Below are 27,546 nucleotides of genomic sequence, written 5' to 3'. Positions count from 1 at the left end.
CATGCTCCCGGCCCTACATTTCCGCCAGCATTCACCCAGGTGGACACACCCAGCTGCAGTTATATGCAGGCTCTCTGCCTAGCCACGGCACGAACCAACAATAGAAAGGCTACAGCCAAGATAATTCTCAGCTCCCCAGGCATGCATCCCCCCTCAGGAGTATAAACCCAAAATTATACCATCTTGCACAGCACAGGGAACTGTACTGCGTAAGCTCATAGAGTTCACCCCCTCTCAATGTGGAGAGGAATATGCAACAGCCTTTGCCCCTTGAGCTATGATTTCTCATGCACTTCACTCCAACTCACTGCTATAGCCAGGGCCGGCTCCAGGTTTTTTTGCCGCCCCAAGCGGCGAAGCGAAAAAAAAAAGATAAAGCCGATCGGCAGCACTTCGGCGGCAGCTCAATCACACCGCTTCATTCTTCTGCGGCAATTTGGTGGCGGGTCCTTTGCTCCCTCTCTTCCTCTTTGGCGGCACTTCGGTGGCAGCTCAAAGAGGAAGAGAGGGACTGAGGGACCCGCCGCGGAAGACACGGACGTGCCACCCCTTTCCATTGGCTGCCCCAAGCACCTGCTTCCTTTGCTGGTGCCTGGAGCCAGCCCTGGCTATAGCTAAAGCAAAAACAAGTTTATTAACTACAAAAGATAGATTTTAAGTGATTATAAGGGATAGCAAACAGATTAAAGCAGATTACCTAGCAAATAAACAAAAATGCAAACTAAGCTTAATATACTAGATAGATTAGATATGAATAGCAGATTGTCTCCCTAACTGATGGTGCAGGTAGATTCCTAAGGCACAAGCTGCATTAGCTTTACAGCTTGGGTTTCTCAGGGCTTCATACACAGGCTAGAAATCCCTTTAGCCTGGGTCCAGCATTTCCCCAGTTCAGCCTTTGTTCTTCAGGTGTTTCCAGGAGTCCTCTTGTGTGGGGAGTGAAGAACAACATAGGATGTCACTCCCTGTCATATATAGCTTTAGTCTATGGCGGGAACCCTTTGTTTCAAAACTTGGTTCCCAGACTGGTTTGTGAAAAAATACTGACCTCTCAAAATAGAGTCCAGAATCATGTGGCCTGGTCACATGTCCTTGTAGAGTTATAGCAGCCACTGCTTACAGGCTGGCCCAAACACCCAGAGGAAGGTTAAGCTATTCCACAGTCCATTGTCTGTGTTTTCCAGAGTATGCCTATTGGAAATACAGACCCTTAGTCAATATTCATAACTTCAGATACAGAAATGATACATGCATACTAATAGGATAATCATATTCAGTAAATCATAACTTTTCCAATGACACCTCACATGACTTATCTTGTACAAAATGCATCATAATTATGCCATAATCCTATCATAATATTACTGTGGCGAATATGGGATGCAGTGTCATACCTATATTATCAAATATTGCAGAGAAGTCCAGTAGAATGAACGTGGATATACTTCCATTTGTCAATGGACAGGATGCTATCACTCATCAGAGTAGCAAGTGCTGTTTTAGTACCATGCCTTGGCCTGAAGTATGTCGAGGAGGGATCTAGGACACTGGCTTATGAATAGGTAGCATTGGGGACTGCTGTTTGCTAGCTTCCTAATTAGCTTCATTTGAAAAAGAGAGATTAGACATCGGATCGCTGTTTGTGATGTTTTTGTTAATGAGCAATGGTTTCTTTAGTACTGTTCGGTTGCATATTTATAGAGGTGATAGAAGTTTCCCCCCAAAAGGAAGGGTTGTTAGGGGTCCTAGCTGTGTGTTCTATTGTCGTTTTATCATCCAAGAAAGGCAAGCCTTAGAGTCACAGCTGGTAACCCTGATTATCATCAGTGCTTCAATGATTATTAATTTGTGAATGGGCCTGTAAGCAGGTTGAGTTCCCACCCTGCCCTGGACAGAATCTAATCAATATATTTAGTCGAGACTTACCACCCCTTGCTTTCTTGGTTTCAGCTTCATTGGTAACACTGGCATTGTCTGAGAACCATGGCGGTCAGTGAGGTGGGGGAGGGGTTTTCACTAGCGGAGTGTCTATAGTAGCCATCAGGAAGTTTTTTTAACATTTTGCTTATTCTTTTACATTTTGACTTTTAGATTTGGTAGAGTTTTCAATAAGTAGGTTTTGGAATTTGGCATGGTCCAGAAGTTTTTGAGGACTGACCATGGTGGTGACTGCAGACTTAATTCCCCACCATCTCCCATGGTGTCCTCAAAGTCCCTTTCAAAGCCCTGGAGATCCCATGTTCTTTTAAACTGACATTTTGGTTCCACCATACTTCTGGACAGGGACTGATACGGTTTAGTTTGGACATGGTTTCAGTGAACTTTGGATCAGGCTGTTAGTTAGCAAAGCTCGCTCTCAGCCTTGCTGGCCCAGAAAAGAAAAGAATGGAGACGGAGACCAAGAGTCCCATGTATCAATTCTAAGATGCTATTGGGCTAACTGTTTGGGTTTATTTTAAGATGTAAAAATTTCAAGTAGCTTTAGAGTCACAAGGCACTTCTTTCTCCAGCACAAGCAGAAATGTTACTTCTTCATTTATTCATGGATTAATTTTTGCTCTTGGCATGGAAAAGTAATTGGATCTGTCACAGCCAACTTTGTCTTCATTGGAAGTAACTATATGGATTAATAAAACAAAGAAAGAATTTGAATATGTGACTCAGAAATAAGGTAACACAAGGAACTATTCTCCTCTGAAACAGTCCCCTTTTTCTTCCAGGGCTGGCTCTAGGCACCAAAAAACAAGCGGCCAGCGCCAGAATGCCACCCCTAAAAATGTGCCCCGGCCGCCCTAGCTCACCTCCGCTGCTGCTGCCACGGCGCTCGAAACAGCTGATTCGCACGCCGCTACTCCCCCTCCCTCCCAGGCTCTCAAACCTGGGAGAGAGGGGTAGATCCCGAGTGGCCGCAGCGCGCGAAACAGCTGTTTCGCATGCCGCTGCTCCCCCTCCCTCCCAGACTTGAGAGCCTGGGAGGGAAGGGGAGAAGCGGCGCCCGCGCCGCGGCCACTCGCAGTCTCCCCCTCCCTCCCAGGCTCTCAAACCTGGGAGGGGGGGGAGACTCCGAGTGGCCGCGGCGCGGGCGCCGCTTCTCCCCCTCCCTCCCTCCTAGGCTTGAGAGCCTGGGGGGAGGAGGCAGGGCTGGGGATTTGGGGAAGTGGTGGAGTTGAGGCGGGGCCGGGGGCGGGGTAATTAAAGAAGGGGGAGGGGCGGCCAAAATTGTTTTTGCTTTGGGCGGCAAAAATCCTAGAGCCGGCCCTGATGCCAACATCACTAGTATACTTAGAGTTCAAATACGGTTTTAACACAGTAAAATACTGAAGAATATGATAAGACACCATTGTACTTTCTAACTTCACATTCATAGGGTATGTATTATTTAGCACCTTTCCTGTTTTGTGCCTGCTGTTCTCAGTATGTGGCTTAGTGTTGCATGCAAGAAGAAAGATCCTAGTAAATTGCTTCAGGGTAACAACTCTCGTGGAGCAAACCACAGGCTGACGAAAATAAAACATTGACATTTGCATCTGAAGAAGTATGAAGGTCAAAGAATGCTGAGTAAAATATTGTTCATATGTTAATGTACTTCTAAAGAAAAGGATGACTAGAAATGCACTTCAACAACAAGGCAAGGTAAAGCTTCTTATCTGGTGTGAGTTTATATATGTTTGAATACCAGCAGTGATGGCCAAGGTGCAGTCCAAGTGCACCCTGCGGCTAAGGGTGAGGACAAAGCTGTTCAGGTGCAGGTTTGCAATGGTTGATAATTTGACTTTTTTTTGTTTGTTTTAGAATTAATTAAGGAAGTAAAAACAAATAATGTTGTGCACATTCATTTTTGATTTAAGAGCATACAAAATTAGCTGCAGCACTTGGGGTCCTCACAAGTTGCCAATTTGACGCTTGGTGTATCACAAAGTTTGGACATTTCTGATATCTTCCTATGCATCTAATAACCTCACTTTCCTTCAAATCCTTCCTCATAACTCATTTCTTTTTACTTGTTAATCTCTACTTCTGCTCGTGCTTCTGACCAGCTGAAAAAAAATCATAATAGACAAGATATGTAGAAAAAATATTGTGTGTTCTGCTTTCCTTGTGAAACGAGGCTTTTCCATCAGCTATATCCCCTCAACTATTAACTGTTGCTTCCTCTGTTTTCCTGACAAACTATGATCTGTTATCATCATGTGTTGTTTGTCTAATGGCCTGGACTTTGTCCTCTTATGTGCTCTGTAGAACAATTCAAATCAATGATGCTATATGATTAATAATACAGATATCTAAAATAACGGAAGTCTTAATAGTTCCAATTTGCTAACAATAATGTTTTTCACCTTTATCCAAGGTTCTCAAATCTAATTCTAATCACGTGGTAAAAAGGCCACTAATGTTCACAGTATAAATGTATAGCACATCCTTATAGTTGTCCTTTGCAGTATGAGAAGGTCTCCTTGTGGGTGACCGATCTGCACATAGAAGGTACATAGTACATAGTAATCGGTATAAATTAGGGCTGTTAAGTGATTAAAAAAATTAATTGCGCAATTAATCACATTGTTAAACAATAATAGAATACCATTTATTTAAATATTTTTGGATGTTTTCTACGTTTTCAAATATATTGATTTCAGTTGCATCACATAATACACAGAATACAAAGTGTACAGTTCTCACTTTATATTTATTTTTTATTACAAATATTTGCACTGTACAAAACAAAAGAAAAAGTTTGTCAATTTACCTAATATAAGTACTGTAGTGCAATCTCTTTATCATGAAAGTTGAACTTACAAATGTCGAATTATGTACAAAAAAATAACTGCATTCAAAAATAAAACAATGTACAATTTTATAGCCTACAAGTCCACTCAGTCCTACTTCAGCCAATTGCTCAGACAAACAAGTTTGGTTGTATTTGCAGGAGATAATGCTGCCCACTTCTTATTTACAATGTCACTTGAAAGTGAGAACAGGCGTTCGCATGGTATTGTTGTAGCCGGCATTGCAAGATATTTACATGCCAGAAGCACTAAAGATTCATATGTCCCTTTATCCTTCAACCACCATTCCAGAGGATATGCTTCCATGCTGATGACGGGTTCTGCTTGATAACAATCCAAAGCAGAGCGGACCAATGCATGTTCATTTTCATCATCTGAGTCAGATGCCACCAGCAGAAGGTTCATTTTCTTTTTTGGTGTTTCAGATTCTGTAGTTTCTGCATTTGAGTGTTGCTCTTTTAAGACTTCTAAAAGCATGCTCCACGCCTCGTGCCTCTAAGATTTTGGACAGCACTTCAGATTCTTAAACCTTGGGTTGAGTGCTGTAGCTATTTTTAGAAATCTCACATTGGTACCTTCTTTGCATTTTGTCAAATCTGCAGTGAAAGTGTTCATAAATCAAACGTGCTGGATCATCACCTGAGACTGATATAACATGAAATATATGGTAGAATGCAGGTAAAACAGAGCAAGGGACATACAATTCTCCCCCAAGGAGTTCAGTCACAGATTTAATTAACACACTATTTTTTAACGAATATCATCAGCATGGAAGCATGTCCTCCGGAATGGTGGCTGAAGCATGAAGGGCATACGACTATTTAGCATATCTGGCATGTAAATACCTTGCAACATTGGCTACAAATGTGCCATGTGAACACCTGTTCTCACATTCAGGTGACATTGTAAATAAGAAGCAGGCAGCAGTGTCTCCCGTAAATGTAAACAAACTTGTTTGTCTTAGTGATTGCCTGAACAAGAAGTAGGACTGTGTGGACTTGTAGGCGCTAAAGTTTTACATTGTTTTGTAAATATATTGTTTTGTTTTTAAGTGCAATTACATAACAAAAAAATTCTACATTTGTAAATTACACTTTCACAATAGAGATTGCACTACAGTACTTGTATGAGGTGAATTGAAAAATACTATTTCTTTTGTTTATCATTTTTACAGTGCAAATATTTCTAATAAAAATAATATAAAGTGAGCACTGTACGCTTTGTATTCTGTGTTGTAATAGAAATCAATATATTTTAAAAATGTAGAAAAACATCAAAAATATTTAATAAATTTCAGTAGGTATTCTATTGTTTAACAGTGCGATTAATCACGATTAATGTGTTTAATCACAGTTAATTTTTTTTAGTAAATCACATGAGTTAACTGCTACTAATCGATAGTCCTAGTATAAATATTATCCACTGTTATTTTTCTGCAATTGGTGAGAGAGGCTCCTGCTGTGAGAAGCTGAGTGAATGTATTGAACTATACCAGTTATCAATGTTTATTATTTCTCTCAGTGGGAGCCTTGCTTGCTACGTGATAAAATATAAGATGGTTCTTTTGGGTTCATTTGCAGTTCTGAAGAAGGTTCCGTGTGTGTGTATATTTGAATGGCTGGTCCTTATTAGATGATTCATCGTGCTTGCAACCATAGCTTTACTTTTTTAACTATTGAATCTCAGCTTGAGAGTGAGCATGCATGCAATTAAATACGCCTATTATTTCCTAAAACATTTTTCTTCAGTGGCACTGAACTATAACGTGAACTGTTTGATAAAAGCAGCTATCTTTGCAAAATACCATAGAATTCTAATACTCCAGTATGAACTTGGTTGTGTCTTGGACCACTGCTATATATCTCCATTATTAAACCTGAGGTGCATTAAAATTTTTCTGATCACACAAAGCTTGTGTGACAGTGCAGAGCTGTATCCAACAATCTTGTTTTGCAGTGAGAGCTAATGGCACAGGCTTACGTTGCAAAAAAGCTTTCATCCTAACCCACTTTTTTCACATGCTAATTGTGACAGATATAGGGTGACCAGATGTCCCGATTTTATAGGGACAGTCCTGATTTTTGGGTCTTTTTCTTATATAGGTTACTATTACCCCCCCCCCCCCACCCCGTCCCGATTTTTCACATTTACTGTCTGGTCACCCTAGACAGATATGATGAACACAGGTATAACTTGGGACTATTGTATCTGTATTATTTGTGTCTCTGAGCACAAGGGACTGTATGTACACTGGTTGGGGAGGGTTACTGAGTGCTGTACAGGAACTAAAATCAGTAGGGGGTAATTACTGCAGACCCTGGGACAGGTAAACCACTTGAGAGAAGCACCACCAGCTGGGTTGAATTGCATATACTGGTTCAGACTGGGTTCAGGAGACCCAGGAGATAAAGGGAGAGCTTGTGGTATAAATGGCCAGCTTGAACTGACTCGGGAGAGGGGTTCCTGATTTTGATCCAGTAAAGTGACCTGAACCTTTAATCACAAGGGCAAACCCTGCTTTAAGGGTTTGAAGGCCGAACCTGCCAGGTTCTCCGTAGCAATGATGAAGGACATCTGGTAAGCTTATGTATACTGTTAGACTTTTTATTGTTTTATGATGTGGTTTCTCTGTAGTCTTTTGGTCCTAAAATAAGTGTACTTTGCCCTTTGTAAGGCTGTCTGATCTCTGGTAAACCATTGTTTTAGCCCTTGAGAGAGAGAGGGAAACTGCAGGTGCTGAGCTAGGTCAGACCTGTTAGGATAATCAATGAATTACAGAGGGCTTCAGCCTAAAACCTCTCTCTGGAGGAAGAGGGATGGGGGTCCCTTCCCAGAGAGAGAGAGATGATGGCTAGAGACCCAAGACTTAAGGGGGCATCCCTTAAGCTGACATCAAAGGGGGTCAGAGGTGCAATTACCCCAACATTGTGACATTAATAAATTGTCAAAAAGAAATCTTTTGGACTAAATTTCTCCAAGATTAATCTCTCCCTGAAGGCTAAAATTTTTGGGAAGATTCAAGCAAATCCTTTCAGATATTGAATTCTGTGTGTCTATACACATTTCCCCCTCGGGAAGAAAAAGATTATTCCAGCTTTAGCATAACTCAAACAACAGCAAAATTCTGAAACATGAAACTGGGCATGCAAATTGTCCCTAGGATATAATGCCTGCTTAGATAAATTTGAGAAAACTCAGTTGTAAAAGGTTTGACTTTTAAGCAATTGTAAATATCCCCCAGTGCATACACAGTAGAAAATCCCATTAACATTCAAGCTGCCATGTTAACTACAGATATTCTGTGCATGGATGCATATCTAGCTTCCTATGGCAGAGTGAAATGCCCTACCACTGAGAGCTAAATCTTCCTGGAGTTCTGGTGCCAGAAGATGAACTCTGGTTTTATCTAAAAGAGATCTTGCCACTCAAAGGCGAAAGGCCTAAGTATATGTTAAATCCTGAGTTCTGATCCCATCTTTTCCACTGATTGGCTTTAATAATACGTAGCTCGCCTCTTGTATAGCACCCGATGAACTTACTTTATTTTCTAACAAAGGGGTATGCAAATAATACTATTTTCATTTTACTGATGATATAAGTGGACTAAAATTCAGGTGGTAACACTAACCCATTTATAAAGGGGTTTGAACTCTATGGGTGAAAACATATATCTATGCTGTTGTTCTAATTTTACACACGGGGGGGAAAGTGAGCAGTGTAGTGACATACTTTGGAAGCCGAGTTGTCTAGTGTTTCAGGCAATGGTCATAGCAGTCAGGAGCCCTGACATTTAACAAAAAATAGTTACTCACTCTTACCAAAGATAATTAAGGAAAGTTTCAAGCCAGGAATTTTCTCTCCTGGTTTCCCAGCATGCTTTTTGTGTTAGCTGCCTATTCAGACTATAAGCTTCTTGGTGCTCCTTATGTCTATTACAGCACTTCACATACTGTTGGCACTTACCAAATAATACATACTAGTAATAGTCCTGCTCCTGACAATGCCTGATGACCTTGCAGAAGTTATTTAACTCCGTATCACACTTTTTCTCCATCTTTAAATGGGGATAATATTTATTTGCTTGCCTTACAGAGGAGCCTTGAGGATTGATTAATGTTCGTACATACAGTGTTCTGTGAAACAGAACATTGTATGAGTACAATTTTTATTATTAGGTGCTCATGGCAGCTTGGAGGACCAGATGGCGGGTATTGGAAAGAGGAGAGGACAAACCTTCTGCTCTTTATCCCAGCTCTCCTTCTTTCCACAGACCCTGGGAGGTATAAGGAGGTTCTCAGGATATGGTATATAAGTTGAGGAGGAATGAAGAGAAAAAAAAAAACTGGTGATGGTGGGGAAAGTTTGACACTACCACCTTCTGCATAGAAGCAGACCTGGAAACAAAATGAGAGCAAAGGTTTATAGTTTAGCAGTGCAGCTCTTCAACTGTAGGTTTGAACTGAGGCACAAAACTGGACTATTTTATTTTATTTTTATTTCTCCCCCTTCTGGCCTTGCATAATTTTCTTAAAATGAGGTCCTTTCAGTTGGGAGCGTAAATACAAGTTAGCCATCAGTCACTGCTCTGTTTGATGAATAAGCATAGAAAGAACTGTGATCTTTTACAATCAAATGTAAACCAAATGTTTATATATATTCCTCTTTGTGAACTGGGCAAAAGATCATGGACCTCTCATTTCTCTGTGTCACATAATCGTCAGGTAAATGTGAGCAGGGGCATGTCCTGTGTGTCTGAATGAATCTAGGAACGAAAGGTTTATAGACCCTCTTTTCTTGTAAGGGCTTCTGCCTCACTTCAGGCAGACTAAATACTGTCACTGCTCTTTACATTACATGTCTCAAATTATACCCAGATCAAAATACTTCTCTGACAGGCTGAGAAATATGAGAGTTTATTATTTCTATTTTAAAATATGTAATGATGTTATAGTGATGTGAACATATATGTTCATAGAGAGGTATGATGAACAATCTCCCCTCATCCCAAATAATAAACTACAAATGCGAATTTTGAAAAGAGTAACATGAAATCTTTTTCTAAATTGCAATTTCAGCTAAAATACGTCAGCACAAGTAGACATTTCAGCTACGTCTTGCAAAGCTCTGATTATGTGACCTTCGGAAGTGCAGAATAGCTAAATGCCTTTTTTAACAAAAATGTTGATGTGTGTGCTCTGATTGTGCCGTTGCACTTTACAAATTCAACCCATCTGCTCTCTTTGTGTCTCCAACTTATGATTAGGATGATACCAACTTTCCACTATCTCTGTAATTACTAGTTAGCCAAAAACAAGTTCTAGAAATAGGATCAGAGCTATGGGGCAGAGTTTTTGGAGACAACACAAGAACAATCAAATATATTATTGTGCTGAGTTTTTTAATTCCCTGAACTTTTTAATTTGTTTTTAACTTTTTAGTAAGAGCCAGACTCTTTAAAGGAAACTTGAGATTAGCAAGTGCAAGTGTGGTTGGCCCCTTCATGACTTCACTTCACCTGAAAATGGCCTTTGAGTATTTTAGTCTCTCCATGAAAGTGCTGTAAACTGGCCAAGGTTCCCTGACCCTTACTTAAAATATTTTAATGCTTTGGAAGAATTCCTCCCAAAGAAACAACATCTCTTCTTCCGGTTGATGATCTTATTGCCCTATTACAGGGGCTGCCATAGCTGAAAAACTCCTATTTTTTCATGTACCTTTGGGTTGGAGAGTCAGTCTAGTGAAGGGAGGGGAGCAGCTTACTAGACCAGAATAAGAAGTGCCCAACTTGGGTTTTCCTCAAAAGAAAATTTATTTCAGCATATTTTGACATGAAGGGACATGGTTAACTTGATACAGTGTCTTTTAATTAACTTTTACTAAAAAGGCGCATACCAGTTTTTCTGCTCTCCTGCTGAAGCTGATAAGGGTCTTTCCATCAGGGGAGAGTGGTCAGGCCCTGGAGAAATATCAGCACCAGATGAGCTTGGGCACACCCCCTGCTCTCTCTTCAGTTTCAGTAGCATGGACAGCAGCTGAGATGTAAACACTGCAACAAGTAAACTTCTGAGGACCTCAAGAGGACACCTGATGAGGGAATAATACTTCCCTCTGCCTCCAGCTGAGCTTCATCTGTCTTTGAGACTCAGGGACTAAAGGTCTCCCCTCCTACTGCTCCCCCACTACAGCTTCTTATGTTCTTCAGCTCTTGCGGAGGAGGCTACACCAAGCCAGGGTATCCCTGGAACCTCCACTGCTCTGCAGGGGCAACCACTTCCCTGTTCTGGGTCCTGCGAAGGGGGCTGGGGCTCCCCACCTGTTTCCAGCCCCAGCTTCTCTTCTCACTCTCTTGCAGTTGAGGGGCAGCATGGTGAGAAGAATGTCCTTCAGCGTATCTTAGTCTTCCCTTTCTATCCTTCTTCTGGCTTGTAGGGAGGGGTCCTTGTAGTTCTCCCAGTTCCTATCCTGGCTTTAGGAGGCCTGCGTTCTGTAGATCTTTCTTCAGGAGGTGATGCTTCCCCCTCCAGCCTGGTGTCTCCTGCATCCTTCTCTGTCCTGTAGAAGAGGCATATTGGATCCCAAACTCTTTGCTACCTTCCGAGTCAGCATATCCTCTCTATTTTTCCAAGGTAGTCCAAAGCAGCCTGGGTGCACTTCCTGCCAGGTGCTCCCCAGTGACAAGCAGAGGTTCAGAAATGAAAGAAGAGAGATCCTCAGCATCCTTCACAGGCTCCTGGTGCTCTCTGGCTCTACACCAAGGAGAAAGGATCACAGAGCAAACACGTCACTTCTTATTTCCCCCCCATCAGGCCAGGTGAGCATACCTGGGGCATGAAAAGGTAGCTCTCCTTGCCCAACTCCTGCTGAGTTATCATTGTCATTATACCCCTCAGGATTCTAATAAGTTTAGTGGGGACTTACTCCATTTCCATGCGGGGGTCTAGAGGATCCCAAAGGGAAGACTATGCCAGATCCTGGTAAATACACCTTTGCAGGGCCTATTGAATAGCTGCAGTACACAAGAGGTAGAGGTCCATGTGCAAGAGGACTGAGGTAATCAATCATCATATGTTTCCAGTAAAATGATATCATCCTTTAAGCCTCTGAAATATCATTCCATTTATATTAGACATGGGCCTAAACCTAAACCCACAGCCCAATCCCCATGCTCTCATTTAATAAAGCTCCATACTCCGGGATAGGTAATAGGTACTGCTGGACAATCTACTTTCTTGCAATTCTTTCTTGATCTCTACAATACTCGCAACCCCTGTCCCATCAGGAACGTACAGCAGGTCATCAACAGAACAATGAACATGACCCTACACAAAGTGTTGTCACGTGCACAATGTAAAACTGCAGAAGCCTAACAGCAGGAAAAATATTTCTCCCACTCTCCTCTTTTAGTTGTAGGGATCTTATATGTGTGCCTTGTAATTATAGTAGGTTCAAATTTTTCAAATGGAAATGTGATTTTCTATTTGAAAGTGTCCCTTTAGCCTTCTTTTATATGTTGTAATAAAAATCCTTCTAACATATTAGCAGTACAGAGTAGGCAAAAGCAGATAATTGAAAGGGTATTGCTATTCCAGCTTCCAAGCAACTCAAGGGGAAGAGCTACCTCCCTGAGGGGAATTCCCACTCTGTCAACAGTGCCTTATTTCTCACAACCTGGCTTCTGCCAAACTGCTCAGAAGCAAGTTTGCCATTTTGCACGTCACTGACACCTACTCATTTTTCACACTTCATTCCACCAATGTCCTTTTGCATTATACATCAAAGCACAGATCTCCTCTTAAACTGCACTTTTTTTTAAAAAAAAAAGAGACATTCTCACATTTTTGCTCTCCTCTCTTTGGGGGTGGTTTAGGGACTCAGTCAGACTCAGGTATGGAGGTAAAAAATGAGCCTATTTTTCAAATGAAAATTCATCCTTAAGATTCAATTTTTTATTCCTTTGAACTAAGAAAATTAGGGTTAACTAGAGCACCCTACTCATGTCCCACTTTTGTATCCCATTAGTATTTTAAAGTCTGGTTATTGTCATTGAAAATTATGTAATAGAAATGTAAATAAAGTGATGGATGTGTTTGAAAAGTAGAAATATCAGGAAGATTCTCAGGTACAAAACTTCATGGTTCTAGTTTGATTTGTACTAAAAGAGACAATATTCTATTTATTTACCACTTCAGTACAGCTAAAAGAAAAATGTTAAGGTCTGATTGTAACTGGCTAGTTAGAATTTTTAGTCCCATAGAACTCAGTGAGAGTTTGCTATTAACTTATTGAGGCCAGGATTTCACCCTCAGTCAGTACATATGAGTACTAGAGAGGGGGAAATTATTGAATTTCGTCATATTTATTCAGACAGTGATGACTGTGTCCATCTTGGTTTGAGATGGGGCATGATAATTCTGCACTATATAGATTTAAATATATTTAATTAAATCTATATAGTGCAGAATTATCATGCCCCATCTCAATATATATATATATATATATTCTGAAAAAATGCTGCATTCGCCACAATAGTGTAGTATGGGTCTTGATAGGCATATAAGTTATTTAGTCATTACAGTGGGTAAATAGTGATACCACTATTTGTGGTATCACTATTTGTGGCATCACTAAGGCTAATTTAAGCAGCCATTATGGCAAAGGTGTGATCCCATTGACACAATGGGAAAACTCACATTGACTTTGATAGTCAGGGTCTCCATCCACCAGGTGTAGTTACCTGAGGGGGAAAAGAGAGAAAAGTAAGCAGACATTTCTAGAATACAAAACAAAAAGAAACCTCCTTTTGGTCTAAGTGCCCCAGACTAACATTATAGCAAAGTCCTAAATATCCAAACTACCTATTTTGCACAAAGTACTTTCCTAGAGAGATTTTATATGGGTTGGGTGTCTGTAAGCACAGACATCACAGAGTAACCAAAGGGTTTGGGTAAAGCTGATAGGAGAATTTTGAATGAATAATTTATTTGATTAACTTCTTCTCTTGTTTTGCCCATGAATTGTCGGAGAATTCAAGATTTTCACAGATGTATTCATTATTTGAAATTATTTCCTGGATAACTTTGTTGAATGATTTCAGGCTGCAGATTGTTCACAAGCATTTTGTTGTGAACATTTGGTATTAACAACTTTAGTTCAGTGGGATTGTTTTTCTTGGATACACAGGTCTCTTGGCATGTTTCAGTGACCTGACTGGATGAGTGTAATTAGGTTTTTAATACTCATATTTACTAATTCAAACTTCTGGTTCTATGAGTATTCTTCACTGCTCATTTTGAATTCCAAGTGTTTTCAGTGGAAGGCTATAATGATAAGTGCAAGTATATTTCCTTACTTCTTCCCAGAGGATCTCTTTACAAGCCCCAAAGATCCCATTTTTCTCTTGCTTTAGACCCATATATTTCCCAGTATACTTCCAGAGAAGGACGGGGGTATCTGATATGGAACTGGTCTTCCTGAGCTATAGTAGTTGCTATTAAATGACACAAAGCATTCCTTTTCTCTCTAAGGTTCAAGTAAGTGCGAGGAGGGAACAGCGCAGCTTCCTCTCTGCTAAAAATGTAGACATACTTACATGGCAGGGGACTCTGGGAAGCAGTGACACTTAAAAAGATGTGGGGGGGTCATAGCTGACAATCAGCTGAACATGAGCTCTCAATATGACTCTGTTGCCAAAAGAGCTAATGAGATCTTGGGATGCATAAACAGGAGAATCTTGAGTAGGAGCAGAGAGTTATTTTACCTCTGTATTTGGCACTGGTGTGACTACTGCTGGAATATGATGTCAAGTCCTGGTGTCTACAATTCAAGAAGGATGTTGTTTAAATGGGGAGGGCTCAGAGAAGAGCCACGAGAATGATTAAGGATTAGAAACCATGTCTTATGGTGTTAGACCCAACGAGCTCTATCTAGTATGCTTAACGAAGAGAAGCTTCTGGGGTGACTTGATCACAGTCTGTAAGTATCTATATGGGAACAAATATTTGATAATGGGCTCTTCAGTCTAGCAAAGAAAGGAATAATGTGACTCAGTGGCTGGAGGTTGAAGCTGGACAAATTCAGACCGGAAATAAGGTATACTTTTATAACAGAGAGTAATTAACCATTGGAACAATTTACAAAGGGTTGTGGTGGAGTCTCCATCATTGACAATTTTGAAATCAAGGCTGGATTTTTTTCTAAAATATATACTCTAGAAAATATTTTGGGGAAGTTCTATGTCCTTTGTTATTCAGGCAGTTAGAGTAAATGATCACAGTGGTCCTTCTGGCCTTGGAATCTATGAATCTATAAAAGCAGAGGGATAGCGTCTTCTCTCTCCAGCTTGTTTAAGCAACACATCCTCTCCCCCCCCAGCCTCTAGTGCAATAAGAGTTCTCCTCCGGTTTCAATCTACCTTACTCACTGCTTTCCTTCCAGAGCCCTTGGATTCCAATCCTCCTTCTTTCGAAGTCAGCCTCACTCTGCCGTTTATAGCGCATTTTTTTTAATTTAAGTAAGGAATTTGCTATACCAATCTCCACCTGTCAATGAGAGTTACAGGCCTCTCTGTCATTCAAGAGGGTGGCTGTCTCCTTAGGGTGACCAGGTGTCCAGTTTTTGACCGGAACACCCGGTTGAAAAGTGACTGTGGTGGCTCCGGTCAGCACCACCGACCAGGCCATTAAAAGTCTGGTTGGAGGTGCTGCGGAGCTAAGGCAGGCTAGTCCCTACCTGTCCTGGGGCACCGCACTACGCCCTGGAAGTGACTAGCAGGTCTGGCTCCTAGGCGTGGGGCCCACGAGGCTCTGCATGCTGTCCCTGCCCTGGGCACCAGCTCCGCACTCCCATTGGCTGGGAACTAGCCAAGGAGAGCTGGGGGGGGGGGCGCGGTGCTTGCGGGTGAGAGACAGACCTGCTGGCCGCTTCCGGGGTTCAGCATGGAGCAAGGACAGGCAGGCAGCCTGCCTTAGCCCTGCTGCGCCCCAACCCCCTGCCCCAATCTGGAGCCCCCTCCTGCACCCCAAACCCCTCATCCCTGGCCCCAGCCCAGATCCTATACCACCTCCTGCACCTCAATCTCCAGCCAGAGCCCCCTTCTGCACCCCAAACCCCTCATCCCCATTCCCACCCCAGAGCCTGCACCCCCCAACCCCCTGCCCTGAGCCCCTCCAAACCTGGAGCCCCCTTTTGCAACCCAGAGCCCTCACCCCCCTGCCCCAGCCCAGAGCTCCCTCCCACACCTTGAACCCCTCATCCCTGGCCCCACCCCAGAGCCCTCTCCCCCTCCCATACCCAACTCCCTTGCCTCAACCCGCAGACCCCTCCCACATTCTGAATCCCTCGGTCCCATCCTCCAGCCTGGAGCCCCCTCCTTCACCCCAAACCCCTCATCGCTGGAGCCCTCATCCCCTCCCACACCCTAGCTAGCTGTCCCAGCCCAGAGCCCCCTCCAGCACCCTGAACCCCTCATTTCTGGCCCTACCCCCGTGCCCACACCCCTATTTAGAGCCCTCACCCCCTCTTGCAACCCATCCCCCTGCCCCATCCTAGTGAAAGTGAGTGAAGGTGTGGGAGAGGGAGCCACTGAGGGAGGGGGAATGTAGTGAGCGGGGGGCAGGGCATCAGGGAAGGGGCAGGGCTAGGGTGTTCGGTTTTGTGCAATAGAAAGTTGGCAACCGTATGTCTCCTGCATATTTTTCTATACTGGTGCTATGTGATACTTTGCTGTTTTTAAAAAGTGGCATTAATTCTGATTTGTCAAAGTGAATGGGAGTTACTGAAAGAGGGAAGATTATTTGTTTTAAAAAATACTGAGTTTTATTAGTAGTTTGCTAGTTATCTGATATGCAAGGGGTGGGAAGCTTTTTACCCATTTTGCTTCTCTTTTTTTAATATATTAAGCAGGACTAATAGGTTTGTTTCAGTTTGTTTCAAACCTCAAATGTTTAAAAGAAATGATTCAGACCCCAAAAATCACGATTTGTTTAAAAATAATATGATTTTGTAAAATAATAAACTTTAGCTTCTTTTTGTTTCCCTCCTGATTTTTGAGCCTTTAAGTATCACCATCTCAAACTTTTCCTTGGAACTATGGAGGCTAAACATTTTGGATTGTTTAATATGAAGGCTGAGATTCTTCCACAAACACATGTTTCCAGGAGCTAGGACTTAAATAACCCAGAACTTGCCCCACAAAAAGACAGCTATCACAGAACTCAAGATAACATCGCAAGAGTTGACAACACTGACTTTTTTTTTAATTTAAAGAGAAGTGAAGTGAGTCTTCTTGGGGCTATTTTATATTAGAAATTAAGGTCTTGTCTGGCCCGAAAGACACTCTGACTATAGGAAAAATGAAGTAGTGAAGTGATGACATAATGAGTTTAGAGTTAAAACTGAGCTATTGGGAGTGAGAATAATTTTTAGTTAGGCTGTTTAAAATTCTGTTTTTTAAAAAAACATCTGTGTAATGTCAATGACTAATCCTTTTAATAAAGGAATCTTTTGTAAAAGATGGAACACCCCCCTTTCCATTCAATAAATATTCTCTGAGACACTGATCGGGACATGTAGGAGAATGACAGACACAGGGATGGATTTAAGCGGCAGTCCATGATTTTATTAATAAAACACTGGGGAGGGGCACTATCCACTCACCCCTGCTCTCACATACCAGGCTTTTAACTGGGTCCAGCACAGGGTTAAAGGGCTCCCATCATATAACCAATAATGCAGGATCAACCCTCCTTGGCTCATCCTTAGGACTCAGCTCACTTCTGAATCCCCTTGTCCTCCCATCTGCATGGGGAGTAAAGGGACCTCAGTCTGCTAAGACTGCAGGTCTCCCCTTCTCCTCTAGGCCCAAGGACCACCAACAAAGGTCTCATTTACCTCTGGAGCTGGTCCTTTTAGCCTTTCTCTTCACTGGCCACTGGAAGTACCAGCCATTAGCTTGGTTGCACTCCCACCCAAGCTGCTGAGTATCTGTTAACAGCTGGATCCAGCCATGAAGGTCATCTGACAGGTAGATTCCATCATCCCTCAACAGCTCAGGCCTAGTGTTAGGGTTGCCAGGTGTCTGGTTTTCAACCAGACTGTCCGGTCGAAAAGGGACCCTGGCGGCTCCGGTCAGCACTGCTGACCGGGCCGGTAAAAGTCCGGTTGGTGGGGCTGGCAGGTTCTGTACCCGGTTCCGCGCGGCTCCCCAGAAGTGGCGACATGTCACTTGGCTCATAGGCAGAGGGACAGCCCTGTCGTCTCAGTGTGCTGCTCCTGCCCTGAGCACCGGCTCCGCAGCTCCTATTGGCCAGCCAATGGGAGCTGCAGGGGCAGCGCTGGTGGGCGGAGGCAGTGAACATGCACTGTGCAGAGCCGCCTGGCCACGCCTGTGCCTAGGAACCAGAGTAACATGTCGCTGCTTTTGGGGAACCCTCCGAGGTAAGGGCCGCCTGGAGCCCACACCCCTTCCTGAACCCCAACCTCCTGCCCCAGCCCCGAGCCCCCTCCCACACCCAAACTCCTCCTGGAGCCTGCACCCCAGGCCTGAGCCCCCTCCTGCACCCCAAACCCTTCATCTCCAGTTTCACTCAAGAGCCTGCACCCCAGCCAGAGCTCTCATTTCCTCCTGCATCCCAATCCCCTGCCCGAGCCCAGAGCCCCCTCCTGCACCCAAACTCCCTCCTGGAGCCTGCACCCTGCACTCCCTCCCACTCCCCAGCACCCTGCCCCAGTTCTGATCCTCCTCCTACACCCTAAGCCCCATCATCCCCGGTCCCACCCCAGAGCCCACAACCCCCTCCTGCACCCCTGTCCCAGCCCTGAGCCCCCTCCCAGACTCAAACATCCTGCTGGAGCCTGCACCCCACACACACCCTGCACCCCAACCCCCTGCCTCAGCCCAGAGACCCCTCCCATACTCTGAACCACTCGGCTCCACCCCCCAGCCTGGAGCCCCCTCCTGCACCCCAAACCACTCATTCCCAGCCCCACACCAACCCTGTGCACCCCTGCCCCAGCCCACACCTTGAACCCCTCATTTCTGGCCCCACCCTGGAGCCCACACCCGAACCCCCTTCCCCAACCTGGTAAAAATGAGTGAGTGAGGGTGGGGAGAGCCAGCGACAGAGGGAGGGGGGATGGAGTGAGCAGGGGTGGGGCCTTGGAAAAGGGGCGGGGCAGGGCAAGGGTGTTCGGTTTTGTGCAATTAGAAAGCTGGCAACCCTACCTAGAGTATTGGATGTCCTTGTGGATGATCACTGAGCCACCTGGTTCCAAAATTATCCCGGTAAACCCACTTTTCACATTCTTCTGGGCTCTGGAGTTCTTGAAAATCCTAGGAAGAATTTAAGTAGGTGGAGGTGACCATGAGAGTCAGTCCACCTGCTCTTTCTGCAATTTGGCCAATGAGAGCCAGAGGCCCGAGAATGAGAGGGAACCTGGCCCCTGCCTCACCAAGCATGCATTCTTGCCCCTCCCTTCTGGACAGTGTCACATCTGCTGATCTAATCAACAGTCTTTCCCACTGAGATGGAGGGCAGGCAATCAGGAGACCCTTCAGGAAAACCAGGGAAGACCATACAGTTCTTGACATTCTTTGTATTTGTGACATTAAAAAAAAAGGCAGAAAAACAAACAAAACCCCACCCCCAACAACCTCCACAATACGTTTTGTGCCTTCTTTATACATAATAAAGAAGGGGGGGGGGAGAAGCACAGTGATATTTTTGCAGATGGTGAACATTTCTCTGCGTGTCCTTTCACGCCCCAATGCTGCAGAGCTGCCTAAAATGTACCAGCGCCTGGGTCTGGACTATGAGGAGCGGGTCCTTCCTTCAATCGTCAACGAGGTGCTCAAAAGTGTTGTGGCCAAGTTCAATGCTTCACAACTCATCACTCAGCGAGCTCAGGTCTCTCTGCTAATCCGACGGGAACTGACAGAGCGAGCCAAGGATTTCAGCCTCATCTTGGATGATGTGGCCATCACAGAGCTAAGTTTCAGCCGCGAGTACACAGCGGCTGTTGAGGCTAAGCAAGTGGCCCAGCAAGCGGCCCAGCGAGCCCAGTTCCTGGTGGAGAAGGCCAAGCAGGAACAGAAGCAGAAGATTGTCCAGGCAGAGGGGGAAGCCACAGCTGCCAAGATGATTGGTGAAGCCTTGAGCAAGAACCCAGGCTATATCAAGCTGCGCAAGATCCGAGCTGCCCAGAACATCTCCAAGACAATTGCGGCATCGCAGAACCGCGTGTATCTTACAGCTGATAACTTACAGTTGAACCTACAGGATGAGGGCTTCACCAGAGGAAGTGACAGCCTCCTGACCAAACTGGGGAAGAAATGAAACTGCTAGAACCATTCACACCAACTGGCAGAGCAAGATGTGTGAGTGACCTTGGCGATCTTCCCTCACCCAAGATTCTCCCTCTGCCTGGGCCCTCTGCTGGTGCCTGTTAGTTTTCACTGATTGTTCTCTCTCACTTACTTTTAAATTCCCAATGCAATGGCCAAGCTGGTACCCAATCCCCAGTGTTGGGAGCCATCTATGCCATTGGGCTTCACCAGTTGGCTAGTTTAATTCCTGCTTCATTTGGGTCCTATTAAATCCCATTTGGTGGTTTTAAACTCAGTCAGGGGCGGGCAGTGTGAGCCCTTGGGGACCTGTTATTCACGCGCTGCCTCTGCTAGTGCTTGGATTTTTATAGGACTAGAATCGTAACTGCTGTGTCTGCCAAGCCTGTGAGGCCTTTGTTTTGGTACCAGCACCTAGCTTTCAGTTCAGTGATATTTTTCTGTCTTTTGCAGGTCATATTTAAAAAATCTTACAAGTAGCTTGCTGCAAATATAATTAACTTCTATTTATGTACCCTGACTGCTTTGAATTGTAATGATTTGAAGATGTGTGTTCTTTCAGATATAATTTTAGTCCTATTTTATCCTTCTCACCTGTAAAGAATCAGCTGTCCAGTGGAAAATACCAATACTGTGAAACACTGGGAGCAGAGAGTCTGCTCCAAAGCTGCTTGCCATTACTATCTAGCTATGCACTAAAATAGCAACAGAGATAAAGGTATAAATAGAGACATTCCATAAGCTACTAGGGAGCAGGTGACTAAAATATTCTGGTGGAAATGGAACTGGTAGCACCTCTAAGGTCCTATCTACATAACAAATGCACCCGACCCTGGTGTCCTGATTTTCAATTTGTAGTGTAGACAGACTGTTAACAGTGTTTTTTAAATGGCTATGTCTATGGGATCTTGACAAAGTTCCATATATCCTGCAAATTGGAACTATGTTGTGTTTTGGTCTAAGGACAATGGCAATGTAACCAGGTGCCTTGACTAGGTGCATTAACTGGATATACTTACAAACACATACTACTTAAATTCTGGGACCTGCCATGAAGCCCACACTGTGCTTCTTCGTGGAGAGCCACCAAAACCTAAAAGCAAGAGTAGTTTACTAATAATGTTTTATATGTGTATATGCTAATTTTCATGCCAAACCACTTAATGCGTTTCAGTAGCACAGTATATAATTTATCAACGAACAGTACTGAGAGCCGGGTTTTGGAAAATTTGGCCAAGGACACTGGAGCAAACACGTACTCTTACGAAAATTGCTCTGTCATCTTTAACCTCTACACAGACCTGATATGATCTCGGGTTTTAAGGTCTCACTCATCTAGAGGATGAATTGTATGTTACTGTATTTAGGTTGGAAGGATGAAGAGCTGATTTAATACTGCTGGTTTTTGAACTGGCGGTTTCCAGGGATTCTTGGTGCTCCAAACCTGAGTTTTAGACTTTGTAGTAATCCAGTCTGGTTGGCTCCTGTTATCTATACACAAAACAATAGGAATAACATTTACAAAACTACAGACAAATTGTTACACTGTGAGTATGTGTACTGATTAAATTGAAAGTTGTGTAAATGTGTTTTTTCTGCTCTCCAAACCTCCCGCCAACAGCTAAAGAGAGATTGAATTGATAGGAGAAACCTCTTAGCTGTAATGTTCCTGATAATTTATTGAATTGGGTTCCCAGTTAAGTGTTCTATGCCAGCGCACGTTTTGTCCACAGAAGAGTAACAGTATAACTCATACTCTGTAAACTCAAATTATTTTCCAAGTGTCCTTTAATTAAATGTGTTCCAGGCATCTGTTCAAAAGCTAGGGACTCTTCAAAAAGAAAATTAAACTGCAGACACAGCAGCTATGCTTTGTACCTTGACCCTACCATATATTTCAACTACCTTTAAGGAAAGAGAAGCCAGCTTTTGACAAAGATTAGGACACTGGTGTGAATTCACTAGCTCAGTTTCATTCACAAGAAAGTGAAATGAAGAGAGGTGGCTGAGTACTGTGTGCTTGCACTTGCACGGTTTTTCATAGTATCAGAATACTTCCATGTTTGTTTCTCTGACATAATTTGCTGTAAGACAATTTTATAGCTGAAAGCTTTAAAATGTTCCCCTTGAATTCTTGTGTTAGCCTGAAAATGTACTTGCAATATAATTAAAAAGAGGGAGGCACTGTAAAATTCCCACTTTAATTGTTTGGGATTTTTTTTTATTCTTGTTCCTCTGCTGTTACTGCCTTTATGTAAAGATCACAAAATATTTGCATAAAGGGACTATCTTATAACTAAATGTTTGCTTTGCATTTATAATCACTATAATTTAAATCTACACGTTGTGTATACACATTGTTCTTCTCTGTCTGCAGACAGAGCATTAAATTCCAGACCTGCCAACACTACAATATTAGATTTGCAAGATATTGGTAAAATGGGGAGTCTCTTACTATAAAGATTCCTGTTTAGTGTTTTGGTTCAGGTCAGATCCTTTATGAAAAAAATAAACTTCTTATTGAACAATGTCAGTTCATTAAAATTAGTTGGGAAGGCACACACATGAATTGCCAGGCTGACTCTAAACCACATTAAATATTGTGTCCCATGTGACTATACAAATATGTTTACCTCATTCCTTTGCCAGGCTTCCAGCCTGGCTGGGGGGCAGGGTCTCGGGGGAGGGGGGGAGAGGAGGGGCAGGAGGTGGCGAAAAGTGGACGGGCTATGCCCCTTTGGGACCCCCCCTGTTCCAGTGTCCCTGCTATGGGATATTCTGGGGTGGGTCTCTCTCAGTCTCTCTTGATGAGTCCAATTATACAATTGTACTTTGTATAAATAATTAAGTATGAATTGAGCAGAGAGAGTGAGAGTGACTGTATAGTCCAGAGGTTAAGGCACTTTCCTCACTTCCACCAGGGGCAAAAATCTCTCCCAATCTCCTCCCTGGCCTCTCAGAACTTCAGATACTGTTCAAATGCCTTCTCCTTATTATAGAATTAGAAGAAACCACTTGGTCATCTAGTCCAGTGGTTCTCAACCTTTCCAAACTACTGTACCCCTTTTCAGAATTCTGATTTGTCTTGTGTACCCCAAGTTTCACCTCACTTAAAAAGTGCTTGCTTACAAAATCAGTCATAAAAATACAAAAGAATCACAGCACATTATTACGGAAATATCGCTTACTTTCTCATTTTTATGATATAATTATAAAATAAATCAATTGGAATATAAATATTGTTCTTGCATTTCAGTGTAGAGTATATAGAACAGTATAAACGAGTCGTATGAAATTTTAGGATGAACCGACTTCGCTAGTGCTTTTTATGTAACTTCTTGTAAATCTAGGCAAATATCTAGATGAGTTTATGTACCCCCTGGTTGAGAACTACTGATCTAGTCTAACACCCTGACAAGATGCAGGTGAGGCCTCATCTGGAATACTGTGTTTATTCGACATTGGTGAGGCCTCATCTGGAATACTGTGTCCAGTTTTGGTCCCCACACTACAAAAAGGATGTGGAAAAATTGGAAAGAGTCCAGCGGAGGGCAACAAAAATGATTAGGGGTCTGGGGCACATGACTTATGAGGAGAGGCTGAGGGAACTGGGATTGTTTAGTCTCCAGAAGAGAAGAATGAGGGGGGATTTGATAGCAGCCTTCAACTACCTGAAGGGGGGTTCCAAAGAGGATGGAGCTCGGCTGTTCTCAGTGGTGGCAGATAACAGAACAAGGAGCAATGGTCTCAAGTTGCAGTGGGGGAGGTCCAGGTTGGATATCAGGAAAAACTATTTCACTAGGAGGGTGGTGAAACACTGGAATGCGTTACCTAGGGAGGTGGTGGAGTCTCCTTCCTTGGAGGTTTTTAAGGCCCGGCTTGACAAAGCCCTGGCTGGGATGATTTAGCTGGGAATTGGTCCTGCTTTGAGCAGGGGGTTGGACTAGATGACCTCTTGAGGTCCCTTCCAACTCTGATATTCTATGATTCTATGATTCTATGCAGGATTTGTTGTTTCTAAACCATCCAAGACAGATGATCAGAGAAGTCACAGAAAGGAATTGAACTGGGATCTCTCACATCCCTGGGGAATTACCTAACCATTGGGCTAAAGGATAACCACCCACCTCACTATTTGGTGTGGAGATAGTCAGAGCACTGCAGTTCCTGGGTCCCTTTGTGGGTCCAGGCCTAGATTTCCCATATTGGCAAGCAGAAGGGGGAGCACAGAAGAAGGACTAGAGGGGTGGGAGATGAATGCAAGGAGAATGGGAAGAATGAGCAGAATAGTAGATGGTGATGATGTGAGCAGAGATGTAGGAAGCTGAGTAAGAAGAGCTTATTTGGCTTTTTACACTGATAGGCTGTGCCAGTATAGACAGAAGGTAAATAAAGTGCACCTGTTCATTTATTGACTGATTTATTTATTTTTGGAGGCAAGAGTTTCATGTTTGCTGTATGGAACATTTGTTTGGAAGATACCTTTCTTGGAGGGCAGGTAAAGGGAACGAAACATAAATGGTGCAGATTTCAGCCTCCAACTTAACTATAGCTGTGGATGGTAACAGTGTGCACCTTAACTTGTTCTCAGAAATGAATTGCGATCTGCTAGTGAGCCATGACCCCATGAAGCTCCAATGTGCTGTACATAATGTGCACTGTACCCACTTCACAAATTGCCACTGCAGTACAGTCACACTGGCTGCAATTCCCTCTCATTGGAGAAGAATGGAATAAGAGATGGCTGCGTGCCTAAAACAAGCTTTTTCTTTATTTTGAATTAAAAAAAAAAAACCCTTTTAGTTGCCCTTGAATAGTCTTTCAATTACGATCAAGCGGTTTTAGATAAGTCATTCAAATTTACAGTACGATAACAACAAAGGTAGGTCTTGGAGAAAAATCTATCACTTTATCAGAGGTGTCTGTTTAATAAGTCAAGAAAAGAACGAGCAGTAACACTGTGAAAGCAAACCAGGAACAGAGCGATTGACGTCACCGGGAGTCTGGGAGTCTCCTTGTCCATCTACAGCTCACCCTCTCCAGGAGGTTAATTAGAATTCTTTGGAAATGTCCCAGAGATGCTTTCATTCCACTTTTTTTCACATCAGTTCTTGCAGAGTAGAAATAAAAAGCACAAGCAGTCCACAGTGCAGTGACTGGCAAGGAGGTTTTGCATATTTCCTGTTGTGATCATACTGCTTTATTTGAACAGGAGTAGGAGTGGCACTGACTTTGCTGTTTAAATAGTAATTAAAAAAAAAGTCTGCAGGAAAATGCCTCTGTGCTTTGTGCTGAAACCTTCCTGACATCTTTATTCAGCTGTTGCATGGCCTGGGGACAATTTTTTACATATCTTTTCCTTTTCTCTCATATTCAAAAGACATTCTTAACCTAATATCTTTATTCAGCTGTTGTATAGCTTATTAGCTATATTACAGTAACACCTAGAAACCCCAGTGCTGATCAGGGCTCCATTGTACCAGGTATCTACAAACACACAAGACCCAAAGTGCTTACAGTCTAAATAGACAAGACAGACAGGGAAGAAACAGAAAGGTGGGGTGGCTTGTGCAAGGTCACACTAAACGCTAGATCTAGGCATAGAACATAGGCTTTGCCCATTAGACCACACTTGCTGGTAGAGAGGAGAGAGTTCTCTTCACTACTCTGAGACTGGGGGCTTGCAACTGGTTTCGTTTTCCCCAGATCTTTCCTGTGTTCCCCAAGATGTGTGAAGTTAATTTTTCACACCCATGATGTGAAGACTGTTGTTTTCAGTGGGAGAAATTCAAATGATAAAACTGATAGATGTATTAAAGGGTTGTGGGTTTTTTTCACATGTAGATCTTAGAATTGCTATTAGACAGTAACTGCTCTTGGTTACTCTTCATGGTGAAAGGCTCTATTGGTCAATGATTGAAGCCATCCAAGCCCTGTACTTTTTTCTTATTAAACTGAAATTTTCCGAAGGGCAAACTTTCCTTCGGTGGTTTAGAAAAAAGATTTAAAAGCTGGGTGAGCTTCTAAAATGTAGGAGGTTTATTCTTTTTTACAGAGAGAGTTTTTATCTTTTGTTTACATTTTTGGAAGAAACTAGAACTCGATTTCTACTACGACTCAGCATGCATCAGTTTTTTACACTTCTAAATTATCTCTAATTTTCTTGGCTTCTTCCCCAATTGCTTTAATCTCCAGTCTTTTTCTTAACTACTGCTCTGATATGTGCTTCTGTGGTGCCTGCCTTCCAGCTGTTAGTCTGTTGAAGGAACATCAGTCACTTGGTGTTCACAGGGCTGGAGTTCAACTTGAATGAGTCAGTGTGCTGTATCCTGGGAAACTTGGGCTCTGACTCTGATTTCAGATACATCAGTGTAAAGCGGGAGTAGCTCCCTGTACTGAGGAGACCTGGGGCCTGGCTCCAAGTTACAACTGGTGGAGATTTGAATCAGACCCATTCACTCAGAGAATCGAAATCTTTGTTTGTATACAGTGGAGTTTCGTCCATTTACCCTGGCAGTGAATTTGGAGCAGAATCTGGAACGGATTTAGAAACTATCTGTGATGGGCTTAATTTTGCATCAGCATGGTACAGTATTGTCCCAAGTCTTTCACTATATCTCACTCAGACAAAAAATGCAATTTAAATCATTATACACACACACACACTAATTCCATCATAAATCAAACAAAATGCATGATGGTGAATATTGATTATCTGTAAAGAGATACTTCAATCATATTGAATTAGAACAACTGAATTCTCTGTAGCTTTTTTTTAAAATATAAAGTACACAAACATTTATCAAGTTCTTTCATTTTTCTGTGGCAAGGCAAAAGGTTTATTCCTCCTCACAGGGCACTGTTAGCATTGGCATACTCCCATATCCTTATTTGACCCATTTCCTGGTATCTCAATCCCATATTGTTGTTGATAATATTTTCAGGTTCAGATAAATAGACACATTTTAGTAGAGTAATGCATTGGGTTACCTGCCTAATACCAGTCCTTTCCCTCAAGAACTTTGACTTTCATTGCTCTTCTCCTATATCCTTCATGCACCATACATGTCTCCACTCTCATAAGCCTTTGACTGGGACCACACCAAGCTGCCTTTTCTTTTCTTTAAGCTCTTGTGTAAATATTACAAGATTTCACATGTACATAATGCTTTCCTTTTCTTTTCAATAATATATCTAAGTCTAAGTGAGTGTGGCACTATATATAATAGTATCAAAAGGATACAAAATCATCTGATAGGATGACTATGAGTCGGCAATGTGACGTGGCCGTGAAAAAAGCTAATGCGGTCTTGGGATGCATTAGGCGAGGTATTTCTAGTAGGGATAAGGAGGTGCTGGTTCCGTTATACAAGGCACTGGTGAGACCTCATTTGGAGTACTGTGTGCAGTTCTGGTCTCCCA

At 42.9% G+C, this 27,546-nt stretch overlaps 2 protein-coding genes across 3 annotated transcripts in view; both read left to right on the top strand.

Moving 5' to 3' along the window:
- Positions 1-27,546, top strand: part of PTPRN2 (protein tyrosine phosphatase receptor type N2) — a 942,968-nt gene that overhangs the window by 72,679 nt on the left and 842,743 nt on the right. The gene's annotated exons all lie outside the window — the stretch shown is intronic.
- LOC135981263 (prohibitin-2-like) lies at positions 19,511-20,551 on the top strand. The gene has a single exon (XM_065582756.1). It carries the CDS (start codon positions 19,511-19,513, stop codon positions 20,114-20,116), a length of 606 nt encoding a protein of 201 aa, XP_065438828.1. The 3' UTR covers positions 20,117-20,551.

The sequence above is a fragment of the Chrysemys picta genome, chromosome 2 (assembly GCF_011386835.1).
Source record: "Chrysemys picta bellii isolate R12L10 chromosome 2, ASM1138683v2, whole genome shotgun sequence".
Lineage (NCBI taxonomy): Eukaryota > Metazoa > Chordata > Testudines > Emydidae > Chrysemys > Chrysemys picta.
This window is presented reverse-complemented; position numbering and strand designations above follow the sequence as displayed.